The sequence below is a fragment of the Mauremys reevesii genome, linkage group 7 (assembly GCF_016161935.1).
Source record: "Mauremys reevesii isolate NIE-2019 linkage group 7, ASM1616193v1, whole genome shotgun sequence".
Lineage (NCBI taxonomy): Eukaryota > Metazoa > Chordata > Testudines > Geoemydidae > Mauremys > Mauremys reevesii.
The window spans coordinates 79,324,312-79,350,930 of NC_052629.1; the positions used below are offsets into that span (position 1 = coordinate 79,324,312).

The window sequence follows — 26,619 nt, forward strand, 5'->3', positions numbered from 1 at the left end:
CGATAATCTGCTCCAGTCCTTTTGCTGGCACAGACTGCTTCCCAGCCTCCTCTGCATAGGCTGTATTGGGATGGAGCCAAGACTGTATTTGCACCGAGTCCACTGGCATTGATCCCATGTGGAGGTTTGGTAATATAGGTGGCCCGCAGAGGGGTGTAAAAGGATGCTGACTTCCCGGTATGGGCATGCAGCCAGGCTAACCAGTAAGACCAAGGTAAGGTTCTCCTCAATGCTTGTCTAGGGTCTTAAGAACAATGCAGCATCCTGTCTAAATATCATCAGACCCAAGCCCCCGACAGAGAGGGAGCAGGAGAAAGAACTGCTGTAGAAAATGCTATGCTAACACTCCCTGCCAAGCCCAGCTGGAGTTGCTGTTTCATGCTCACATCAGAGATCCCAGCTGCAGTGGGATGATGTGAGAACAATAGTGCATAGACACATGAACAGCCATTGCGATGGCTACTGTCCGCTGCCAGCCACCCAAGCTTTGTGTGACTCTTATGCACCCATCTAGACCTAACCCTCCTCTGGTTCAGCCATCCTGCACCAAAACAGCATCCTAGGAAAACTGGGCAGCCGCTAAAGACTGTGGCAAGCAATCGTTCCGGGGGTGTATCTCCCCTTGGGGCATCAGGCTTTGCCTCTTTCAAAGGAGAGTGGGGAATAAGAGCAGTCAATACACACAGACTTTGTGCACGGTGTGTCACGCACCCGTCTGGTCTCTGTTATGGCTCGATAGCTTCTTGAAAGCCTAAAAGTTTAACCAGCTGGGCTTTCATCTTCTGACTCACTGAAGCATTTCATATCAACCCTTGAAATGCATAGTGAAGGGAGAAGAGCTGAACCACAGGGGCAGTGCCAACCTGCTGTGCATTCATTTTCTCCTGTTGCTGAGGCCAAAGCTAGATCACCTGGGCTCTCCATTGGGAATACTCAACCAGGGTTTACCTCCCCAGCCTCTTTCCACCTTTCAGTAAGATTTGAGTTCCAACTACTGGGCAATGTAGAAGGGATATATAATTATATCAAATACAATCAACACTCGCCACTGTGCCCGCTTTCTAATAAGGCACAAAGCCTGGGGTAACCAGCAGGGGCACACAGCTGGGACTTTAATAAACAGCTGCTGCTTTGGTGGGGGTATGGAGCAGCTGAGCTCTGGGTGCATCAGCTTCTGTGACCCTTCTGCTTCTGGGGAGTTGATTATCAAGCTGCTGCATGAGAGGTGTGTGTTGCTGGACGGGAGCCTGTGAGCAAGAAAAGGCTGCTATGCCTCTTGCCTCTGGGACCACTCTCCGCAGCTCCCATTTCACTCAGCCTAACCCTGTTTGCAGTGCAGTTGTAGCAGTGTTGGCCTCCAGGATATTCCAGAGACAAGATGGGTAAGATAATATCTTTTATTGGACCAGCTTCTGTTGGACGAGCTCTTATGTAGCTCAAAAAGGACAGAAGTTGGTCCAATAAAAGATATTACCTCCCCCACCCAGTCTCTACATAACCATGACGTTTTCTTGCTTGCAAATTTTCGGTATGCACCAATGCTTCCCTCGCTGACTTAACCGCCCAGTATCTCCTGGCTTTTTACAGAGCCCGGCTCCACCGGCATCTTCTTAATACTTGAGACAGCTATGGAATCCTGCATTCATTGTGTGAGCTCTGCTGCCCCCATGAGGCCAGATTCTCTGCCCCAATGCTCTAATAGAAGCCCCAGTCCCCAAGAGCCAAAAAACATCTCAACTGTTGCAAGGTCAGATGTTTCCAGCAGAATTTGTGTCCACACTAGTGCAGTCTGCATATAGCACTCCTTCTAGCCATTGCTGCAGCTGTGTATTATGGCACCTGTCACTTAAATTCCAGGTACAAGTCTCTAAGCAGCTGAATTGCATGGTAGCAAGTTGCACATGCCAGCAGCATCAACTGCCCAGGTGGCCAAAACTAACAGGGGTGTGTAGGGGTGAAGGCATTTCTGCTACAGTATAGTGGAAGGCTCTAGCACCAGGAGCAACATTCAGACCTTCTGCCTCCAGTCATCCACACATCATCTCTTCTATGCTATGCACTTTGATCTAACCTCATCTTTCTTCCTGCATGTTCCTCTCTACTCTTCCATCATTCCCTTCCCTTCTCCCATTTTTTATCCTATTTCCCTTCTATCTGCCCCCCCCACTCCAAAAATCCATGGAATGAACAAAACTGGTAGCAATTTCATCCTAATAATTCATTTACATGGGTTATCACTTTCTGCCCATTTTAGAGTGCAAGTTCTTTGGGGAAGTAGCCACATCTTTCTGTGAGTGGGTACAGCTCCTAGCACACGGGGGCTCTGATCCTCCTTGGAGCCTTTGAACGCTACTACAGCATAAATTATAATGGATGGTGCATATATATAGAGAGAGAGGGAGAGAGAGATACCTTATAGAACTGGAAGGGACCCTGAAAGGTCATTGAGTCCAGCCCCCTGCCTTCACTAGCAGGGCCAAGTACTGATTTTGCCCCAGATCCCTAAGTGGCCCCCCTTAAGAATTCTCACAACCCTGCGTTTAGCAGGCCGATGCTTAAACCATTGAGCTATCCCTCCCCCCATGCATGTTCCGTGCATTACACTTGTAAAATTTATACCTGTTTAAAGCCTACACAATTGTATTGCAGAGATGAACCTATTACAGAGGTAATATAAATTGAAGGAGGAGAGGGATTCTGTGCAATAAAGGGCACAACCCTGAGATCAATTAATCAATCACACACCTTTGCTGCTTCAGCTGCTCTTTGTTCATGACTCCATTTCAGTGAGCTTTATACTAAATTTCCAAATCCCTTCATCAAGTTCAAGCAGCCCCCCCCCTTTTTTTTAAATCAACCTGCCTCCAGGGTGTTTCTTCCGTCCTAGATTTTAAGCCCAGAAGGAGCCATTATGATTATCTAGAGCAACCATAACACAGGTTAGAAAATTTCACCCAGCAATTCCTGCATCAAACCCCGTAATTTATGGCTGAGCAAGAGCATAGTTTTCAGAAAGTCATCTAGTGTTTGCTTATTTAAAGATTTCTTCCCCTCCCTGCTCTGCAACCTAGCGTAGATTCTCCCCTACCCTCAAAATAGCACTGGCCTGAGGCACAGGATGGGCAATAATGTGACCTGAATCAATAACAGCTTTTCTTCATTACTTGTGTTACAGTAGCTCCCAGAGGCTCCAGTATAAGCAAGCCCCCCTTGTGCTAGGCACTACACAAACTCCTATTGAGAGACAGCCCCCGCCTCACCTTGCTTACAGTCTAACAAGAGAAACCAGGCAGTGGCGGTATGCATTAACCCCATTCCTAGGGTCACCTTGTGCCAGCACAAGGACTAGAACCCAGATCTCCAGTGTACCAGTTCGGTGCCAGCCACAAAGGGAGGGCCCAGAAGTAGCCTTGAGGGGAAGCTATGAAAGCAGTGGCTGTGGAGTACCCTTCCCTGCCTTCCAGGCCAGTAGGCTGCTGCACGGACCACCAAGCAGCCTCCCTTGCGGCAAGAGAGGCCAACTTCCGGGTTGGCATGGGACGTTCTAGCCTACAGCTCCGTCCCACTCTCCTCCTCTTCCACACTCCCCCTCCCCTTCAGGCTCTGCGTGGACGCAACCAAATTCACTAAAGGCGGGACGGCGCAATGCACGTTCAAACGCCATACAAACGGGGAGTCGGGGGTGGGGGGAAGTCTGACCTATGGGGGCAGAAGTAGCGCTTGTAGGAACGAACCGCTGAATTTAGGGCTGTTTATATTTCACCGGCGGGGTGTGGGGAGAGTTGAACCCCCTCCCTGCTGGTATGGTTTTATCCCCTAGCAACAGACTCAGGCGTCTGATGCTTGACGACGAGGCCATTCCACAGCACGGGACGGGGAAGCTGGGCAGGCTGGTGCGTACTCTCTGCCCTGCCCCCGGCTGGCCTAAGAGTCGGGGCGTGGGGAGGCCCGGAGGACAGCCCATGGTTCAGCCGGGGGGTGGGGGGCATCGCCTTAACAGGGCCTAGGGTCACCAGACAGCAAGTGTGAAAAATCGGGATGGGGGGGTAATAGGAGCCTATGTAAGAAAAAGACCCAACAATCAGGACTGTCCCTATAAAATCGGGACATCTGGTCACCCTAACATGGCCTGGCTGAGGTCCCAGCATGCAATGCTCTGGCCCCCCCATAGGGGCACCCCAGGGCTAGGCACGAGACCCTTCCTGGGAATTGCTAAGGGCGCTGCTCATGCCCCTCAAAGGGGACGCGCTGGCCTGCCCCATAGCTAGGGTTGCCAATTTTGATTGGCAGTATTCCTGGAGGTTTCATCACATGACATAATCTTTTAATTCCTGAAGACTTTGGGACAATCCTGGAAGGTTGGCAACTCTACCCACAGCACCACCTTAGTCCAGGTAGCCCAGGAGGGTGGCTCTCTGCGTGGGGCCGCGCTCTGCTTTACAGGTGGCGAGAGCCATGGTCTGCCCCATTTTGCTGCCCATGGCCTTCTGGCAAGTCGTCGCTGTGGCCCCCAGGAGGAGTTGGGGCATCCTACGATAGGGGTTGCATGGTCACACCTCATGGGCCTAGGTGTTGCTGAGGTGGCCTTTAGGGTTGGAGGAAGCGGGTCAGAGTTTGAAAATGTCAGTGAATTATTTGTCATTGCTGAAAAGGGTTGAAATTCTTTCGCAACTTCTTGTTGCTTTTTGGCCAAGTGTGGGACTCGGAGCCAGCCCACACCCAGATGCTGCTAGCTGTAGGAATCAGAACCACGCCACCCCTGGATGCTACTAGATGTGGGAGTTGAATCCCGCACCCCATCATTCCTGGATACTTCTAGGGGACTCCTATCTGCCCACCCCCCACATGTCCATCCCTCTCCACATTCAAACCACCACTAGAAACATTCATTTTCAGAGGAGGGTGTTTTTACTAATCTCTGCCCCCTCATGAGGCCCCCTTCCCCTTTTGGTAATGATGGCAATTTGACCCTTTTTTTGTATTCTCAATGTCACATGTATTATGTGTTAGGGCCCAATCGAATGCTCGTTGAAGTCAAAGATCAGATCCTTAATACTTAGTATTGTATTTTAATTGGTTTTGCAGTATTCATAAACATCTAGGCGATGGAGTGAAGGGATTGCACTTTATGAATGAAAATAGTATTATCAGTGGCACTGTCTGAACACTTTAATAGCTTTTGTTACAAGGAACATCGAAGGCTGGTATAACTAAAGAAAATTAGCCAGCTATTTTCTCTATTCTTTGTCTGATTTCTTTGTGATTTTTTGGCAACACTTTGTTTATAGTCAGTTTCACTGTTTCCCCTGGGTAGTCAATGTCCTTTGTCATTTGTGTGGGTCTTTTCTTTAGCAACAGAGAGGGAAAATACATTTGAAAAAAAAAACAGGAAAATGGGATTGTAAAACCACCATCATTGTCAGGGGGATAGTGGATTGTGTAGTACTTATCAGAGGGGTAGCCGTGTTAGTCTGGATCTGTAAAAGCAACAAAGAATCCTGTGGCACCTTATAGACTAACAGACGTTCTGCAGCATGAGCTTTCGTGGGTGAATACCCACTTCTTCAGATGCAAGTCTTCTTCAGATGTGTAGTACTTGAAACTATTTTTAACTCTGTTTTTGGAAACGACCAGATTCAAGTAGACTGAAGTTTAAAGGCATATGTAGGTTGCTCGTCACTATATTGAACTCATGTTTTATGGCTTATATTAAGGCATGAAACAATTCCCATGTATTTATTATCTAGAAACTGGTGACTGGGGCATTAGGAATGCATATATAGATTGTTTTGAGAAAGATGAATACTAGTTTTCTACCTATCTCTCTTTCTTTCTGATTTTGCCTTTTTAACTTTTTGTTGTTGGGATTGATTTTTTTTAAGTACTTTTCTTTGTCTGTTACAACCACTGAAGCGTTTTTGAACCTCATTTTTTTTAAATGATGGTTTTCTTATTTGGTTTGATTGAAACCTTGGATCAAAGAATCGAAGAGGAGTCAAGAGATCAAAAGCTCATACCACTCTGAGAAAAATGTGTGGGAGTTTGACTTCTTGGATATGTAAAAACTGGATTTACTGAGAAATTGTAATTATAGTTTTGCTATCCTGCCATACACACTGTAGCTAATGTTGTGTCAGCAGTTCCATTATAATATGATCTCATTTTTCATAGTCCCATTTAACCACTTTATAGATATCAATATATGAAAGTGTATATATATATTTGTGTGTATATTGTATTCTATTGTTTAATAGTGTGATTAATCGTGATTAATTTTTTTTAATCACTTGACAGTGATTTTCAATCACTACACACACATGCACATATAGATATACGTACACTCACATGCACATACGTATATATAGATACACACACACACATAGATAGAGACAGATACAACACTCACACAGATACAGATATATATATACACTCAGAGATATACACACACAGAGATATAGATATATATACATACAGATATAGATACACACACATACACACAGACAAATCTATGTCTATACACACACACACATAGATATAGATACACACAGATATAGATAGATACACACACAGGTATAGATAGAGATATAGAGAGATACACACACATACACACACACACATAGATATATGGATATAAATATACACACAGATATAGATATATGTAGATACACAGATATAGATAAATACACACACATATATATATACACATACACATATAGAAAGATACACATATGCACATGTATACAGATATGCATGCATATACACACACACAGATATAGATAGATACACACACATGGATATACATGCACACAGATATAGATATACACACACAGATATAGATATGTAACACACACATACACAGATATAGATATGTAACTCAGAGAGAGAGATACATACACACATGTATGTACACACAGAGATATAGACATATACACACACACACACATAGATATAGATATATATACACACATATATACACATACATACAGATATAGATAGATACACACGCACATCACACACAGACAGCTATAGATATGTATATGTGTATGTGTGTGTATATATATATACACACACACACACACATATATAGATACACACACACATACACAGATATATATAAATGCACACAGATACACACACAGATATAGATACACACAGAGATATAGATATAGATACACACACAGATATAGATACAGATATAGATACAGGGTATCTATATATAATATATATATATATATATATATACACACACACACACAGATACATATATATATATATATACACACAAACATATATACACACACAGAGATACACACACATATAGCTATAGATACACACACGGAGATATAGATACATATATATATACATATTTATGTACACACATATAGATATAGATACACACACACAGATACAGATATATAGATTAGATACACAGATATAGATACACACAGAGATATAGATAAATACACACACAGATATAGATACATATACAGACAGACACACATATATACGTAGATACAGATATATATACATACATACATACACACACAGATACAGATATATATATATATACATACACACACAGATACAGATATATATATATATACATACACACACAGATACATATATATATATATATATATACACACACACACACACACACACACACAGATATAGATATATAGATAGATAGTTTTTGGAGAGTATTGGAGACAACTTCCTGGTGCAACTATGGAGGAACCAACTAGGGGCCATTCTCCTCTTGGCCTGCTGCTTACAAACGGGAGAATTGGTAGGGGAAGTAGAAGTGGGTGGCAATCTGGGCAGCAGTGACCATGAGATGGTTGAGTTCAGGGTCCTCAGAAAAGGAAGAAAGGAGAGTAGCAAAATACGGACCCTGGACTTCAGAAAAGTAGACTTTGACTCCCATAGGGATCTGATGGGCAACGTCCCCTGGGAGACTATATGAGGGGAAAAGGAGTCCAGGAAAGCTGGCTTTATTTTAAAGAAGCTTTATTGAAGGCACAGGAACAAACCATCTCGATGTGCAGAAAGAATAGCAAATATGGTAGGCGACTGGCTTGGCTTAACAGTGAAATCTTAGGTGAGCTTAAACACAAAAAGGAAGCTTAAAAGGAGTGGAAACTTGGTCATATGACTAGGGAGGAGTATAAAAATATTGCTTGAGCATGCAGGGTTGTAATCAGGAAGGCCAAAACACAACTGGAGTTGCAGCTAGCAAGGGATGTGAAGGGTAACAAGAAGGGTTTCTACAGGTATGTTAGCAACAAGAAGAAATAAGAAGAAAACAAAGAAAGAAGAAGTGGGACCGCTAAACACTGAGGATGGAATGGAGGTTAAGGATAATCTAGGCATGGCCCAATATCTAAATAAATACTTTGCCTCAGTCTTTAATAAGGCTAATGAGGAGCTTAGGGATAATGGAAGGATGACAAATGGGAGTGAGGATATGGAGGTAGATATTACCACATCTGAGGTAGAAGCTAAACTCGAACAGCTTAATGGGACAAAATCGGAGGGCCCAGATAATCTTCATCCAAGAATATTAAAGGAACTGGCACATGAAATTGCAAGCCCATTAGCAACAATTTTTAATGAATCGGTAAACTCAGGGGTTGTACCGTATGACTGGAGAATTGCTAACATAGTTCCTATTTTTAAGAAAGGGAAAAAAAGTGATCCGAGTAACTATAGGCCTGTTAGTTTGACATCTGTAGTATGTAAGGTCTTGGAAAAAATTTTGAAGGAGAAAGTAGTTAAGGACATTGAGGTCAATGGTAATTGGGACAAAATTACAACATGGTTTTACAAAAGGTAGATCGTGCCAAACCAACCTGATCTCCTTCTTTGAGAAGGTAACAGATTATTTAGACAAAGGAAATGCAGTAGATCTAATTTACCTCGATTTCAGTAAGGCATTTGACATGGTTCCACATGGGGAATTATTAGTTAAATTGGAAAAGATGGGGATCAATATGAAAATTGAAAGGTGGATAAGGAACTGGTTAAAGGGGAGACTACAACGGGTCGTTCTGAAGGGTGAACTGTCAGGCTGGAAGGAGGTTACTAGTGGAGTTCCTCAGGGATCAGTTTTGGGACCAATCTTATTTAACCTTTTTATTACTGACCTTGGCACAAAAAGCGGGAATGTGCTAATAAAGTTTGCAGATGACACAAAGCTGGGAGGTATTGCTAACACAGAGAAGGACCGGGATATCATACAGGAAGATCTGGATGATCTTGTAAACTGGAATAATAGTAATAGGATGAAATTTAATAATGAAAAGTGCAAGGTCATGCATTTACAGATTAATAATAAGAATTTTAGTTATAAATTCGGGACACATCAGTTAGAAGTAACAGAGGAGAAGGACCTCGGAGTATTGGTTGATCACAGGATGACTATGAGCCGCCAATGTGATATGGCCATTAAAAAAGCGGATGCAGTTTTAGAATGCATCAGGCGAGGTATTTCCAGCAAAGATAAGCAGGTGTTAGTACCGTTATATAAGGCACTGGTGAGACCTCATCTGGAATACTGTGTGCAGTTCTGGTCTCCCATGTTTAAGAAGGATGAATTCAAACTGGAACAGGTTCAGAGATGGGCTACTAGGATGATCCGAGGAACTGAAAACCTGTCTTATGAAAGGAGACTCAAAGAGCTTGGCTTGTTTAGTCTAACCAAAAGAAGGTTGAGGGGGGATATGATTGCTCTTTATAAATATATCAGAGGGATTAATATCAGGGAGGGAGAGGAATTATTTAAGCTTAGTACCAATGTGGACACAAGAACAAATGGATATAAACTGGACACTAGGAAGTTTAGACTTGAAATTAGACAAAAGTTTCTAACCATTAGAGGAGTGAAGTTCTGGAACAGCCTTCCAAGGGGAGTAGTGGGGGCAAAAGACATAATTGGCTTTAAGACTAAGCTTGATAAGTTTATGGAGGGGATGGTATGATGGGATAGCCTAATTTTGGCAATTAATTTAGCAATTGATCTTTGATTATCAGCAGGTAAGTATGCCCAGTGGTCTGTGATGGGATGTTAGATGGGTTGGGATCTGAGTTACTGTAGAGAATTCTTTCCTGGATGCTGGCTGGTGAGTCTTGCCCACATGCTCAGGGTTTAACTGATCACCATATTTGGGGTCAGGAAGGAATTTTCCTCCAGGGCAGATTGGCAGAGGCCCTGGAGGTTTTTCGCCTTCCTCTGCAGCATGGGGCATGGGTCACTTGCTGGAGGATTCTCTGTAGCTTGAGGTCTTCAAACCACAATTTGAGGACTTCAATAACTCAGACATAGGTTAGGGGTTTGTTATAGAAGTGGATGGGTGAGATTCTGTAGCCTGCATTGTGCAGGAGGTCAGACTAGATGATCATAATGGTCCCTTCTGACCTTAAAGTCTATGAGTCTAACAAGAAAAAGGTCAGGGAAAGTGTGGAACCCTTAATGAATGGGAGAGGCAACCTAGTGACAGATGATGTGGAAAAAGCTGAAGTACTCAATGCTTTATTTTTTTGCCTCTGTCTTTGCAGACAGGGTCAGCTCCCGCACTGCTGTCCTGGGCAACACAGTATGGGGAGGAGGTGAGCAGCCCTCAGTGGTGAAAGAACAGGTTAAGGTCTATTTAGAAAAGCTGGACATGCACAAGTTAATGGGTCCAGATATAATGCAGCTGAGAGTGCTAATGGAATTGGCAGATGTGATTGCAGAGCCATTGACCATTATCTTTGAAAAATCATAGCAATCGGAGAAGGTCCCGGATGACTGGAAAAAGGCTAAATATATGATAAATGGAAGAGGTTCTCAGATACTCTACCTCTCAGCCTCCTAATTGAGGCAAATGAGGAGCAAGGGGTCGAAAAGTATACTCTACCTCCCTCAACCTCTGCTTTTTGGATCTTCTTCCTCAAGAGTTGCCTCTGCTGCTTCTCACAGCTATCAAACACAGCTGCAATGTGAAACTGACATTATTCTGGACAACTTCCTTGCTTCCAAAAGAGTTCTGAATGTCATCAATGAAACTGACCCTAGTCTTGTTAATTTCATTCTACAGCTGCTGCAGCTTAGGCAATTAAGCCAGCTCTATGCAGACTCAGCAAGTTACACTCAATTAATATTTAGAAAAAGATTTTATTTGGAACCACAAGGGCTGGAAAACTTTTCTTCGAGGAGAAGATTTTCAAAGACACAAATGGGAGTTAAACACAAGATTCTCATTGAAAGTCAGGTTTCAGAGTAGCAGCCATGTTAGTCTGTATTCTCAAAAAGAACAGGAATACTTGTGGGACCTTAGAGACTAACAAATTTATTTGAGCATAAACTTTCGTGGGCTACAGCCCACTTCATCAGACAAAATCTCCTGAAAGCAACACTTATACAGAAGTTGATGATATAGCCTCCACACACATAACACACACTTCCCAGACATTTGCCAAGGAAAGTTTCCCCACACAGCACTGGCAAATGGACACTTTGTCAAGTCCTGAACCATTTAACTACAATAAGCATTTTAACACATCTTTCCAGCAGTTCACTACTCATCATCCAGCCAAACAAAGCCACATATCATTTCACACCTGGAAACTTTGTGTGTGTGGATATATCTATATCTATATATCTGTGCGTGTGTGTGTGGGGGGGGTGGTATATATGTGCGTGTGTGTATGTATCTATCTGTCTATCTATATCTGTGTGTGTATGTGTGTGTGTATACAGAATCATATAATATTAGGGTTGCAAGAGACCTCAGGAGGTCATCTAGTCCAAACCCCTGCTCAAAGCAGGACCAACACCAACCAAATCATCCCAGCCAGAGCTTTGTGAAGCCGGGCCTTAAATACCTATAAGGATGGAGATTGCACCACTTCCATAGGTAACCCATTCCAGTGCTTCACCACCCTCCTAGTGAAATAGTGTTTCCTAATATCCAACCTAGATCTCCCCCACTGCAACTTGATACCATTGCTCCTTGTTCTGTCATCTGCTACCACTGAGAACAGCCAAGCTTCATCCTCTTTGGAACGCCCCCTTCAGGTAGCTGAAGGCTGCTATCAAATCCCCCCCCCCCTTACTCAACCTAGTGACAGAGGATGTGGAAAAAGCTAATGTACTCAATGATTTTTTTTTTGCCTCTGTCTTCACAAACAAGGTCAGCTCCCAGACTGCTGCACTGGGTAGCACAGTATGGGGAGAAGGTGACAAGCCCTCTGTAGAGAAAGAAGTGGTTCCGGACTATTTAGAAAAACTGGATGAGCACAAGTCCATGGGGCCGGATGCGCTGCATCCAAGGGTGCTAAAGGAGTTGGCGAATGTGATTGCAGAGCCATTGGCCATTATCTTTGAAAACTCATGGCGAACGGGGGAGGTCCCGGATGACTGGAAAAAGGCTAATGTAGTACCCATCTTTAAAAAAGGGAAGGAGGAGGATCTGGGGAACTACAGGCCAGTCAGCCTCACCTCAGTCCCTGGAAAAATCATGGAGCAGGTCCTCAAGGAATCAATTCTGAAGCACTTAGAGGAGGGGAAAGTGATCAGGAACAGTCAGCATGGATTCACCAAGGGCAAGTCATGCCTGAGTAACCTAATTGCCTTCTATGAGGAGATAACTGGGTCTGTGGATGAGGGGAAAGCAGTGGATGAGTTATTCCTTGACTTTAGCAAAGCTTTTGATATGGTCTCCCACAGTATTCTTGCCAGCAAGTTAAAGAAGTATGGGCTGAATGAATGGACTATAAGGTGGATAGAAAGCTGGCTAGATCGTCGGGCTCAATGGGTAGTGATCAACGGCTCCATGTCTAGTTGGCAGCTGGTTTCAAGCGGAGTGCCCCAAGGGTTGGTCCTGGGGCCAGTTTTGTTCAATATCTTCATTAATGATCTGGAGGATGGCATGGACTGCACTCTCAGTAAGTTTGCAGATGACACTAAACTTGAAGGAGTGGTAGATACACTGGAGGTAGGGATAGGATACAGAGGGACCTAAACAAATTAGAGGACTGGGCCAAAAGAAATTTGATGAGGTTTAACAAGGACAAGTGCAGAGTCCTGCACTTAGGACAAAAGAATCCCATTCACTGTTACGGACTAGGGACCGAATGGCTAGGCAGCAGTTCTGCAGAAAAGGACCTAGGGGTTACAGTGGATGAGAAGCTGGATATGAGTCAACAGTGTGCCCTTGTTGCCAAGAAGGCTAATGGCATTTTGGGCTGTATAAGTAGGTGCATTGCCAGCAGATCGAGGGACGTGATCATTCCAGATGGCATTCACCCAAGAGTTCTGAAAGAACTCAAATGTGAAGTTGTGGAACTATTAACTAAGGTTTGTAACCTGTCCTTTAAATCGGCTTCGGTACCCAATGACTGGAAGTTAGCTAATGTAACGCCAATATTTAAAAAGGGCTCTAGGGTGATCCAAATTAGTTGAAACAATAGTAAAGAATAAAATTGTCAGACACATAGAAAAACATAAACTCTTGAGCAATAGTCAACATGGTTTCTGTAAAGGGAAATCGTGTCTTACTAATCTATTAGAGTTCTTTGAAGGGGTCAACAAACATGTGGACAAGGGGGATCCGTTGTACATAGTGTACTTAGATTTCCAGAAAGCCTTTGACAAGGTCCCTCACCAAAGGCTCTTACGTAAATTAAGCTGTCATGGGATAAAAGGAAAGGTCCTTTCATGGATTGAGAACTGGTTAAGGACAGGGAACAAAGGGTAGGAATTAATGGTAAATTCTCAGAATGGAGAGGGGTACTAGTGGTGTTGGGTCAGTCCTCAGACCAATCCTATTCAATTTATTCATAAATGATCTGGAGAAAGGGTAAACAGTGAGGTGGCAAAGTTTGCAGATGATACTAAACTACTCAAGATAGTTAAGACCAAAGCAGATTGTGAAGAACTTCAAAAGATCTCACAAAACTAAGTGATTGGGCAACAAAATGGCAAATGAAATTTAATGTGGATAAATGTAAACTATACATACAACATGATGGGGAGTCAGGAAAAAGATCTTGGAGTTATCGTGGATAGTTCTCTGAAGATGTCTCAAAAAGCAAACAGGATGTTAGGAATCATTAAAAAGGGGATAGAGAATAAGACTGAGAATATATTATTGCCCTTATATAAATCCATGGTATAGATGTGGTCTCCTCACCTCAAAAAAGATATTCTAGCACTAGAAAAGGTTCAGAAAAGAGCAACTAAAATGATTAGGGGTTTAGAGAAGGTCCCATATGAGGAAAGATTAAAGAGGCTAGGACTCTTCAGTTTGGAAAAGAGAAGACTAAGGGGGGACATGATAGAGGTATATAAAATCATGAGTGATGTTGAGAAAGTGGATAAGGAAAAGTTATTTACTTATTCCCATAATACAAGAACTAGGGGTCACCAAATGAAATTAATAGGCAGCAGGTTTAAAACAAATAAAAGGAAGTTCTTCTTCACAGTCAACTTGTGGAACTCCTTACCTGAGGAGGTTGTGAAGGCTAGGACTATAACAATGTTTAAAAGGGGACTGGATAAATTCATGGTGGCTAAGTCCATAAATGGCTATTAGCCAGGATGGGTAAGAATGGTGTCCCTAGCCTCTGTTCGTCAGAGGATGGAGATGGATGGCAGGAGAGACATCATTTGATCATTGCCTGTTAGGTTCACTCCCTCAGGGGCACCTGGCATTGGCCACTGTCGGTAGACAGATACTGGGCTAGATGGACCTTTGGTCTGACCCGGTACGGCCTTTCTTATGTTCTTATGTTCTTATTCCCCTCTATTCAACATTGGTGAGGCCTCATCTGGAGTAATGTGTCCAGTTTTGGGCCCCATACTACAAGAAGGATGTGGAAAAACTGGAAAGAGTCCAGCGGAGGGCAACAAAAATGATTAGGGGGCTGGAGCACATGACTTATGAGGAGAGGCTGAGGGAACTGGGATTATTTAGTCTGCAGAAGAGAAGAATGAGGGGGGATTTGATAGCTGCTTTCAACTACCTGAAAGGGGGTTCCAAAGAGGCTGGATCTAGACTCTTCTCAGTGGTAGCAGATGACAGAACAAGGAGCAATGGTCTCAAGTTGCAATGAGGGAGGTTTAGGTTGGATATTAGGAAAAACTTTTTTACTTGGCGAGTGGTGAAGCACTGGAATGGGTTACCTAGGGAGGTGATGGAATCTCCTTCCATAGAGGTTTTTAAGGTCAGGCTTGACAAAGCCCTGTCTGGGATGATTTAGTTGGGAATTGGTCCTGCTTTGAGCAGGGGGTTGGACTAGATGACCTCCTGATGTCCCTTCCAACTCTGATATTCTATGATTCTCTTCCGCAGACTAAACAAACCCAGTCCCTCAGCCTCTCCTCGTAAGTCATGTGCCCCAGCCGCCTGATCATTTTCGTTGCCCTCCGCTGGACTCTCTCCAATTAGTCCATATCCTTTCTGTAGTTGGGGGCCCAAAACTGGATGCAATACACCAGATGTAGCCTCACCAGTGCCGAATAGAAGGGAATAATCATTTCCCTCCATCTGCTGGCAATGCTCCTACCAATGCAGCCTAATATGCCGCTAGCCTTCTTGGCAACAAGGGCACACTGTTGACTCATATTCAGCTTCTCATCCACTGTAACCCCTAGGTCCTTTTCTGCAGAACTGCTGCTTAGTCGGTCGGTCCCCAGCCTGTAGTGGTTCATGGGATTCTTCCGTCCTAAGTGCAGGACTCTGCACTTGTCCTTGCTGAATCTCATCAGATTTTTTTGGCCCAATCCTCCAATTTGTCTAGGTCACTCTGGACCCTATCCTTACCCTCCAGCATATCTACCTCTCCCCACAGCATAGTGTCATCTGTGAACTTGCTGAGGGTGCAATCCATCCCATCATCCAGATCATTAATAAAGATGTTGAACAAAACCAGCCCTAGGACCAACCCCTGAGGCACTCCGCTTGATACCGGCTACCAACTAGACATCGAGTCGTTGATCATTACCCATTGAGCCCAACAATCTAGCCAGCTTTCTATCCACCTTATAATCCACTCATCCAATCCATACTTCTTTAACTTGCTGACAAGAATACTGTGGGAGACTGTATCAAAAGCTTTGCTAAAGTCAAGATATGTCACATCCACCGCTTTCCCCATATCCACAGAGCTAGTTATCTCATCATAGAAGGCAATCAGGTTGGTCAGGCATGACTTGCCCTTCATAAATCCATGTTGACTGTTCCTGATCATCTTCCTCTCCTCCAAGTGCTTCAAAATGATTTCCTTGAGGGCCTGCTTCCAGGGACTGAGGTGAGGCTGACCAGTCTGTAGTTCCCCAGGTTCTCCTTCTTCCCTTGTCTACTAGCTAGAGGCTGATATGAAATATGGAACCCCCAAGCAGGATCCAGGAAGAGCAGGGCTAGCTCCAGGCACCAGCGCAGCAAGCAGGTGCTTGGGGTGGCCAACAGAAAGGGGTGACATGTCTGGCTCTTTGGTGTCGAGTCCCTCAGTCCCTCTCGGAGGGAAGGACCTGCCGCCGAATTGCCGCAGAACAATGAAGTGGCAGCAGTAGAGCTGCTGCCGAAGTGTCGCCAATCGCGGTTTTTTTTTTCGCCGCTTGTGGCGGCAAAAACGCTGGAGCGGCCCTGAAGAAGAGCACTCTGGTATAAATCCCAAGCACCTCCAGCAGCTTGAGTTGCAGGGGACTGGGATTTCCTCTTGCACCCATTCTCTATTACCTGTATCAAACTCAGGCTAATCATTTTAATTCTTTGTCCAGTAGGTGGCTGAAAAATTTTTCAAGATCTGATTTTGGACAGTGTGTCAATGTTACATTAGCCAGGCATATACATTATCATCTTCTCTTGTGTATCTGTGAGGGCCTGGCAGATGGATCTTTTTGAACAGGATGCTGAATGGGGGTTTATTTTAATTGGTGAATAAATTTAGTGATCATAAAGGACATTCTGGAGGTGTAAATGACTACACAAGGTGTAAAGCAGTGGAGAATCAGGCCCACTGTGGGTAGGTGTGGTACACACTTCCTCCACACAGCTGTCACTGGAACTCAGCCCTGACCTGCAGCAGCTTATTCAGTTTCAGTCCTGTGCAGAAACTGCCAATCATGCTAATGTGTGTGTTGGGAGGAAGAGGTTGTGATGTTCACTAACATAGTCTAGGATGAGACTTCCACGCTCACTTTTGCATTATACAGGCTTTGAACTCAGGTTTTCAGAGGTGAAAGACTAGTGTGGTAACTTGCTGTGCCACCTAGCCTTCCTGCAGACCACAGAGCTGTCATCTCAAGAAAGCCTCAGCAGGGTAATTTTGCATTACTCTTGTTCTGCAGTATTGGTGCACCAGGCATAAAAGAGTCCAGCAGTAATTCATCAGGAGTTCTTGGATCTCAGCTGATACCAATCAACCCTGTTGTGCTGCTAAAATAGATATGGCCAGAGCATAAAATAACTAATAAAAAAAATCCTCCATGGAAAATTCATCCTTCAGGGTATGAGCTCCCAGATGCCAAACAAAAGAGAGGTTGGGATGAGAAAGTATTTGGGTTTTCTGGGTTAGGGTGTTATTGATCCTCCCTCCAAAGTCTCCCCACTTCACTCATTTACTCACATCATGGTAATCTTAATTTATTGGTTGATTTTTAAAAAAAAAATCACTTAAAATTGTTCACTGATTTGAACACTACAGTAACAAACCTGTGTGCAGTTATTCCCTGCTATCTTAGGTGTGTATGTAATGCTTTCCTTTCTGTGTGTGCCTGATTCATTCTTGTAGGCAGGCAGCTAGTTGAAATTTACAAAATTCATACTCTCTGAACAGAGCAGATAGGATGTTTTGTAAATTTCACTTCACTACCTGCATTCAAGAACAGAGCAGAGGGTCTCAGTAGGCAAATGTATATGTGTTGTCACCTCTGAGTGACAGAGAAACCCAAAACAGCAACAGCACTAGTTTTAGACTATAAGCCTTGACAAGACCTTTTTAATGAAGATCCACTGTGGCAACTCGGAAAACTCAACCAGAAGATTGTTGGGCAAACGTTTTATCCCCCAGGATTAAACCAGACAGAACTATAGGTCTTTCCTGGGATGCAGAACAGACATCTCTGTAAATCATAGAATCACAGAATCATAGGACTGGAATGGATCTTGAGAAGTCATCTAGTCCAGTCCCCTGCACTCGCAGAACTAAATATTATCTAGACCATCCTTGACAGGTGTTTGTCTAACCTGCTTTTAAAAATCTCCAATGACGGAGATTCTACAACCTCCATAGGCAATTTATTCCAGTGCTTAACCACCCTGACAGTTAGGAAGTTTTTCCTAATATCCAAACTAAATTGCCCTTGCTGCAATTTAAGCCCATTGCTTCTCGTCCTATCCTCAGAAGTTAAATAACAATTTTTCTCCCTCCTCCTTGTAACAACTTTTTATGTACTGTTATCATGTCCCCCCTCCATCTTCTCTTCTCCAGACTAAACAAACCCATGGGAAGAATATGGGCTATTCTTCACTTACAACTAGACATGGGGTGGGCAAACTATGGCCTGTGGGTCGGATCCGGCCTGTGAGCTGTTTTAAGCTGGCCCACGAGCTCCCGCTGGGGAACAGGATCTGGGGCTTGCCCTGCTCTGGAGCTCCAGCTGGGACGCAGGGTCAGGGGCTGTGCCATGTGGGTCCCGGAAGCTGCGGCATGGCCCCACTCCGGCTCCTAGGCACTCCAATGGCTCCCTCCAGCGCTCCAATGGGACCTGCAGGGCTGGTGCCTGCAGATGGGGCAGCGTGCAGAGCTGCCTGGCTGCGCCTCTGTGTAAGAGCCGGAGAATGGACATGCCCTGCTTCCAGGAGCTGCTTGAGGTAAGTGCCGCTCAGAGCCTGCACCCCTGAGCCTCTTCTCACGCCCCAGCCCTGATCCCCCATCCAAACCCCTTAATCCCAGCCCAGAGCACCCTCCTGCACTCCAAACCTCTCATCCCCAGCCCCACCCCAGAGCCCGCATCCCCAGCCGGATCCTGCATCCCTTCCCGCATCCTGATCCCCAGCCCAGAGCCCCCTCTCACCCCCTGAAATACTCATTTCTGGCCCCACCCCAGAGCCCGCACCCCCAACCAGAGCCCTCGCCCCCTCCCACACCCCAACTCTAATTTTGTGAGCATTCATGGCCCGCCATACAATTTCTGTGGCCCTCGGGTCAAAAAGTTTGCCCAGCCCTGTGCTAGACTTTAGGCCCAGCTGTGAGCAAGGACTGGTGCACTAAGCTGCACCACCCCAGAAATAGCCTTCAGAGGCATTATGATGTAGAATTCCCATACATTTATGGTAATAAGCTATAACAGGATAAACATATTTATAGCTGTATAACTGCATCAACACTAGGGGAGCTGTACTGCTTTGACTAGTCCAGTTTAGTTAGAGCAGTAACATTTTTGTATTTAGACAAGCCCTTACTTCAGGGCTGAATATCACAGCCCTTGGTTTTACATTAGCATCTTGCCACGAGTCTGAAGGCTGCACTTCATTAGCATCTGCAGTTATGTAAAGATTTTTTGTATCAAAAATAAATGCACACATCAGTAATATCTGCCTGTACTTGTCTCTCCCCGATGGAGGAATAGAAATTGTGAGTTGAGATCACCAGCAAAAAAAATAAAAGAAAAGAAATCCCCTGCAGTAAAAGGGAGCGGGGAGCTTCTGGCTATATTTTAATATTCAACAGGCCTCGCTTAGACACCTCTGCTTTAATTGTCTGAGACTGAGTCAGAACTTACACCTGGGACTATCTGGGTTTAAGTTTACTAGAATCAAGTTACATATGGAGAGGACTGTTACCTTTAAGGGATTTGGTAAAGCTCCTACATACCTGATAGGGGCCTATAGCTCATAGGGGTTTATGTGATAGTTTCAGTGTGGGCCTGGGTTGCTCCAGTTCTGCTGGCAGTCTCTTAGATGCTGGGAAGTCCCTGCTGTTTCAGAAAAGCAGCTTTTCAAACATTGGCTGTTGAGTTTTCTCCTCCAAAACCTGTGTGGAATAATGAACCCTTTTGCCCAGGGTTAGTGAGCCATCCAATCACCTGGGTGAGACAGATGGCCACCAGGCCATAAAAGTAAAGTGTGGGATCAGTCTTGGCAGGCGGTCAAGTGCATCTTGTTACCACTCGTCTGCTTAGTGAACCAGCAATGTAAAAAACCGCTGAGAGGTATTTTACAAGCGGTGGAGACACAGTGCTAACAGTATCAATTGGTTTTCTTTCCATAAGGCCCAAGATCGCTTCACAGCACCTTTCCTCTGACTGGTGGAGAAGATGGATAAGTCAAAGAAAGAATTGACAAACTCGCTGGGGAGGAGCCCCTATTCGCCTCATTCCAACAACCAGGCTCAGGTCTTGGACCCCAGCCCAGGAGCCAGCTCAAGCCCAGTAGAAAGCATCTACAGGGGGACCAACAGGAAATACCCAATGATTAAACAAAAGGGATTTTACTCTGATGTGCTCTATCCAGGAGCCACAGCTTTCTTGGGGGTAAGTGCAAAGAGCCTCCTCTTTCTTCATCTTTTCTATTGGAGATCCACAGATCATCCTAGATGTAAGGATCCATGTGAAAAGCAGATAATCTGCAAGGCTTTCTCATGCAGAAAATAGGACGGCAGCTTAGAATGACACCTACCAATCACAGAACTCCTTGGCTTTCTTGTCCTCTTTTCTCTTGCCCGTAATTTTCCCCTCTGCTCCTCCTTTGGTCCATCTCTTCACCCAATCTGTTCAGAGCAAGTCAGGGAGCAGGCAACAATGCCAGACCCTGCATCCTGTCTCCCATTCTGCAGCTGTTTCCTAGGTCAGAGCCCTCATAGGATTTGAGTTTTCCAGGGTAAAGCAGCAATGCTTTGTCTGTCACAAATCATGATTTCCTTGAATTACTGGGGGGCCTTGCCCTCAATGCAGTTACAGTGTTATGTGTATTATCAAGTTATTGTGGCACAGAACTCCATGCGCTAGTAAATGTATGAGGATGGATCTTCAGTTGGTGAAATAAGCATAGCCCAACTGGCTTCCTTGTTCTTTAGCCCTCTCTCTAGAGATCTCTGGTTGATTTCAGGCTGCATTCTCTTAGCAATCCCCTGCCTCTGTGTTTGTGGTGCTATGTGCCCTATCCCTTTCTGGAGATACTCCCTTTGCCTCTTACAGCCTTTATCCATGGCACTCTGTTTCAACATGTCCTCTCTAACTCTGTTTCAGAGTAGCAGCTGTGTTAGTCTGTATCCGCAAAAAGAACAGGAGTACTTGTGGCACCTTCAAGCCCTCACTGAAGGTTCTTTCTTCCTCTCCCTGTATGACACTCTATGAATCCCCTTACTACCCTCTCTTTCGGTTACTTTCAGGCAGGCTTTGGTGGCGTTTCTGCGGGAGGTCCGCCAGTCACGCGGATTCAGTAGCGGTTCTGCGGGTGATATGCCGGTCCCGTGCCTTCATCCCTTTTGCCGCCGAAACTGCGGGACCAGCAGACCTCCCGCAGAAAAGCCGCCGAAGGCTGCCTGACTGCTGCCCTCACAGTGATCGGCAGCCCGCCCCCCGCGGCTTGCTGCCCCAGGCATGCGCTTGCTGCGCTGGTGCCTGGAGCCGCCCCTGCTTTCTGTGGCCCCTCTCTCTTACCTCTGACTCACCCTGGTGATATTCTTATGTGCTGGATTTGCAGGATGTGTGCGCTGGTCCCAGTGTGTACAAGGATTTACTGAGACAGGCTGATCTTGAGCAGCACACGCCAAAAGGTAAATGCACTGAAAAGAATAATGCCGCTGCCTGTAGGCATGCTGGGAAATGGGGCCTTAAAGGGTTAATGTTGGTAGCAGTAGGCATGCTGGGAAATTAGTGCTTCAGCTGATTACTTTAGGCTAGAGCAGCATTGGAAATACTTCTGTGATTCTGTTCTCAAAGCCGGGGATGATCCCAAGGTGATGGAATCACTTGGGAATGGTGGAGTGAAGTGAACCCCCAGGTCAGTAGAACGATCTCCTTCATGAGCAAAAAGCGATTTACCAACTGTCAGGGTGTATCTGGCCCCTGTGATGTCCACAGAGCATTTGGGTCCCTATCTAATCTTATGAGCCGGCTCTTGTAGTTAGACCTATGGGGTACCCCTGAGAAGAATAACAAGATTAATGTCACTCTGAGCACTCTGTCCTTCACAGGTCCATTATGCTTGAATATGGGGCACAACCCCCGCTCCATAGGCACAGACGTTACCAACGGCAGTGGAATGTGTCCATTACTGCTGAGGGGGGTGCAGGCAGGAAATGTACACCTTCCCCTCATCTGCCCCCCAACCCCCCTTTTGCATGTTCTGGAGTCCAGCTCCATACTCACTCTGCAGTGGAGCTTTGTGTATTGGGAAAAGGGATCTGCCACTCCTTTCCGACTTGCAAATGGTGCACATGTCCTGGAGGCTGGAGTATGGCCATAGAGACTGACTATGAGAGGAAAGGATCTTTCCCTTCCCCAGAGCCTGGCAGACCCATAGGACACAGTCTAGTTATTTGGATTGTAGGCTGGGGAGAGATGGAAGCCATATACCACCTTACTGTACTTTAGATGTGCTATTTATTGTCCTGAGTAAAGGGAAATGACTTCATCCACAAGTGAATCTTGATAAGACCGACTCATCCCTAACAAGTGGAGACGGATCTTTATTTATGATATGCTACTTATTTAATGGGGAAACAATCAGGCTGTTAGTATAAATGCTGATGACACACTAAGTATTGACATAAATAACTGATAATGCACAAAGTGCTGCAATGAATAGTGTCATAGATTTCAATGAAGTGGAATGCCACCATGGGAATAGTAGCATTTCCTGACCGTAGATAAAAACCAGGGCAGTTCTGTGAAGAAACCAAATCAACATTTGTGCAGGGTTAAAGATCTTCTGTTCAAACCTCTGTGCTTTTATTGACTCTTCAGTAAAAGCAAATCTTCAAAAAAATCATACAGACAATTCATGATTCTGTACAATATTTGATTAATGATATGAATAAAAGGGAGATGAAATATACAGAGCAGCCTGTTTAGGATTGATCTCCATTAGTCTAAATGTTGTTTTTAGAAAAAGCAAATGTTAGATTGGTATTTTTGTATTACAAGGATTCTGATCCTGAAATATTATTGACATCAGCATTTTTGCTTTCAGTGAAAGCTGCAGGTGCTCAGTGCCTCACAGAATTGGTTTCAAAGGCCCCGATCCTGCAAACTGCTCTGCATAATTGTTTTAATGTCTGTAGGGCTCTATATGGGCACCAAGATCGAAGTACACAGAGCAAGTTGCAGTCCAAAGTCATTGGGTCCAAAGTCATTAACAACCTTAATCACATCCAGGTGTCCAATTTAAGGCCCCAAATCCAAAGTTTCTCTTTGACCAGTATGAAAGTTTCTCAAGTAAGAGATGAAAAGAGCCCACTCTCCCTCAAAGTCCTTTATCTTATTTTTAGCTCTGTGTTAGGCTCTCTCTAAGGAGATGATGCTCTTTACATCTTGCAGCCAATTATTTATTTCAGGTAACACATCAAATTCCCAGCTTCTTGCAATTCTTTTATTTGCAGCTAATGATGTATACTTAGTCATCTAAACATTTATGTTTTATTTATAGGTTATCTAAGATGATGATTTTCTTTGGGCCAAAGCCTTGGAGATCTTTACTTGTTGCTAGAGCACACTTCCCACTGAAGACAATAGGCCAAAGTCCTGAGATTGCTAGTCAGTTTGTATTCAGGCCTTAATCAGACAAACTCCTGTTGAAGCGAATGGAAATTTTGCCTGAGTGAGAACTGAATGACTGACTCCTTTTGAGGTTTGCCTGAATAAAACATGAGTAAGCCCTTCAGAATGTACTGGTTATCTGACTTGCTCTCAGTCTAGATTTATATGCCTCTCATCACCATAGTATCTGAGCAACTCAGTTATTAATGAATCTTACCTTCACGATAACCCTGTAGGAAAGTATCTTCTCCACTCTACCAACAGAGAGCTGAAGTACTGGGTAGATTAAGGGTTTTGCCCAGGTCTCCTGAGTCCCAGTCTAAAGCCCTATCTGAAATCCACATACTTTATAGTAACTTCTTCGGATTCTTAATTATTAAGTAATTCTTAATGCCCATTATTGCTGTCACTGAGCCCATAGTGTTGTTTTGGTATTATATAAACACAATAACATGTATAAGCACACAAAGAAAGAAAGCTAGGGAGAAAACAAGGTTGGCTTCCACTCATCAGGACAACCTGACTCAGGGTCTACTTGACTCCTCCACTCACTCGTGTAGTACGGTTGCTGTGACTCATGCAGATTGCCCACATGTGCACCCCAAGGGGTGGCATAGTTTGTCTGTCTGTGTGTATGTGCATGTGAACATAGATACATTGTTCTATGAACTTAGAACTTTGCTTGTTTTTTTGTTTGATGTCAGTCACAACATTTGAGACTCCCGAGAACATTGAATCTTACCTGGACAAACAAGTGATTGGACCAACCACTGAGATCCTGGCCAAGTCAGACTTCCCACTGCAAGCGTTTAAGCCAAAGGTGCAGCTTCCCTTTCAGGGGCTGCCAGGACAGTGCCCTCGGAAGATTGAGATAGAGAGGTAACCTCAAGAAGGGGGATAATGTGATAGCTGTTGTATACATTGAATAGCCACACAAGAACCGGGTATTGAAGTTCGCTCTGAAGATGCAGAAGTGCTATGTAGATAATGTTTCAAGAGGGACAGTGTTTTATTGCAGGGTTTAGCCTTACCCCTTGCCACCTGCACAACGCTGTTGACCTAGGCTGCGTAGAGGGAGGATCACATGTTGACAGAATGACTTAAGCTTATTGTGCTTTGTAGATGTTGGAGATGGCAAAGGCCTCTGAGATCACCCAGCCCACCCCTGACAATGTAGACAATGATCCCCTAGAATAAATGTCTTAGGAAGGAATTTTCAAAGTGCTCAGCCTTAGCCTAACCTGGCTCCCACTGGGGTCAATGGTAAAACTCCCACTGAAGTCATGCATCCGACGAAGTGGGTATTCACCCACAAAAGCTCATGCTCCAATATGTCTGTTAGTCTATAAGGTGCCACAGGACTCTTTGTCGCTTTTTGCAGATCCAGACTAACACGGCTACCTCTCCGATACCACTGAAGTCAGTGAGTGCAGAGTTAGGCCAACCCTGAGCACTTTAGAAAATCCCACCCACAGTGTGTTGTTCATTATACTATTAAAAGTTCCATCAGTCTGTTCTGCCTTCTGGGTAGTGTCAATTGTTACTGCATTGGTGCCATATTGAACCTGTAGTTATTAGCACAGATGTTCTTCCCTGCGGCAGACTGAAAAAACAATTGAATAATGACAATTCATATAACTTCATTAAGCATAACCATTCAATCTCATTGACTCCTAATTAGGAGAAGACGGCTATATCTCAAACTAGATATTGCTCAGCTCTTAGCCAAAGAGGGAATAGATTCCAATCACCTGATGCCCAGGCACCAAGACCCTGACAATATGCCAACCATTGAGCAAAAGAGAGATCCTCTCTTTCCCATCTACCTCCCACTGCAGGTAAGTGAGGAGCTTTAGAACTGTCATCTGCATTACTACCGACGCTCTCGGGACTCACTGAAAAGAGCAGGGCACATGATTTAGTAAGAAACAGAGATGAACAGGTGAATATTTTAGAATAGAAGCCATGGGGGCTGGGATCCATAGGATTCAATCCTGTATGGTGCTGAGCATCCCCTGTAAGTTAATGAGTGCCCACAACTTTCATTACAGTCAATAGGACTTGAAGGTGCTCAGCGTCTCGCAGGACTGTTCCAAAGACAGTTGTTTAGGCTTCTTTAATACCATTATTACACAAATTCAGATTTCCTTCTGAATGCAACTGTTGGCAGCATTGATTGCTGGGACTTCTCCAGTTGAGAGTCTCCTCCCCATCTCTACTATCTAGAAGAGAGGGACTAGTCTAGTTGCCACCCTTGGAAATAAGTCCTTCATAAGGCAACACATATGCGGTTTCTGCACCTTTGCTGTTTCCCACGTTATATAAAATTCAGGGAGTTCATGTTTCTTTTCCTTCATAAATTTCTATGCCATGTTGTTATCTTCTTCCCCAGGCAGAGATTCATTTCCATTGCTTACATTGTCTTGCCTATGTAGATATTTGATGATGAAGAGTATGACTGCCGGACTCCTGAAGAGTGGCTCTTGCTGGGGTTGGAGCCAGGATCTCAAGACAGAAAGCCAGTTCCTGGAAAAGCACTTTTACCTACAGATGATCAACTGGGACACGGTAAAGCATGACTAAGCTATAGTTTGGGTGCTCTGCACAGTGACATTGGGCTAATGACACTTACAGGATTGTTGCAATAGAATGGTTAGCATTTGGAATGGAACTGTCCAACTTAGATGAATGTAATGCTGATGAATGGAACACAGAGATGATTAAATGAGAGCGAGTACTTGGGTAACAGTCTCTAGTGGTTAGAGCAGGGGACTAGGAGTCAGGAGAACTGAGTTCTGCTCTCAGATCTGCCACGCATTCATTGGATCTTGTTTTTAGAAATAGCTTCTGATTTTGCAACCTCATTTCTGTGC

General features: G+C 44.4%; 1 protein-coding gene across 7 annotated transcripts in view; it reads left to right on the forward strand.

Moving 5' to 3' along the window:
- DNAH1 (dynein axonemal heavy chain 1) overlaps positions 1–26,619 on the forward strand; it is a 172,243-nt gene that overhangs the window by 15,631 nt on the left and 129,993 nt on the right. For 4 of the 7 annotated variants that reach the window (XR_005601199.1, XM_039546876.1, XM_039546882.1 and 1 more), the window contains exons 1-6: positions 3,720–3,893; positions 20,258–20,518; positions 21,690–21,762; positions 24,451–24,625; positions 25,428–25,584; positions 26,182–26,314. Coding sequence is in view for 6 of the 7 variants with exons in the window: in XM_039546876.1 (XP_039402810.1) it covers positions 20,303–20,518; positions 21,690–21,762; positions 24,451–24,625; positions 25,428–25,584; positions 26,182–26,314 (754 nt within the window). In the remaining variant the exon portion in view is untranslated. Of the gene's footprint in view, positions 1–3,719; positions 3,894–5,964; positions 6,085–20,257; positions 20,519–21,689; positions 21,763–24,450; positions 24,626–25,427; positions 25,585–26,181; positions 26,315–26,619 lie in introns of those variants that run through there. The other 3 variants (XM_039546880.1, XM_039546878.1, XM_039546877.1) reach the window with 2 other exon arrangements.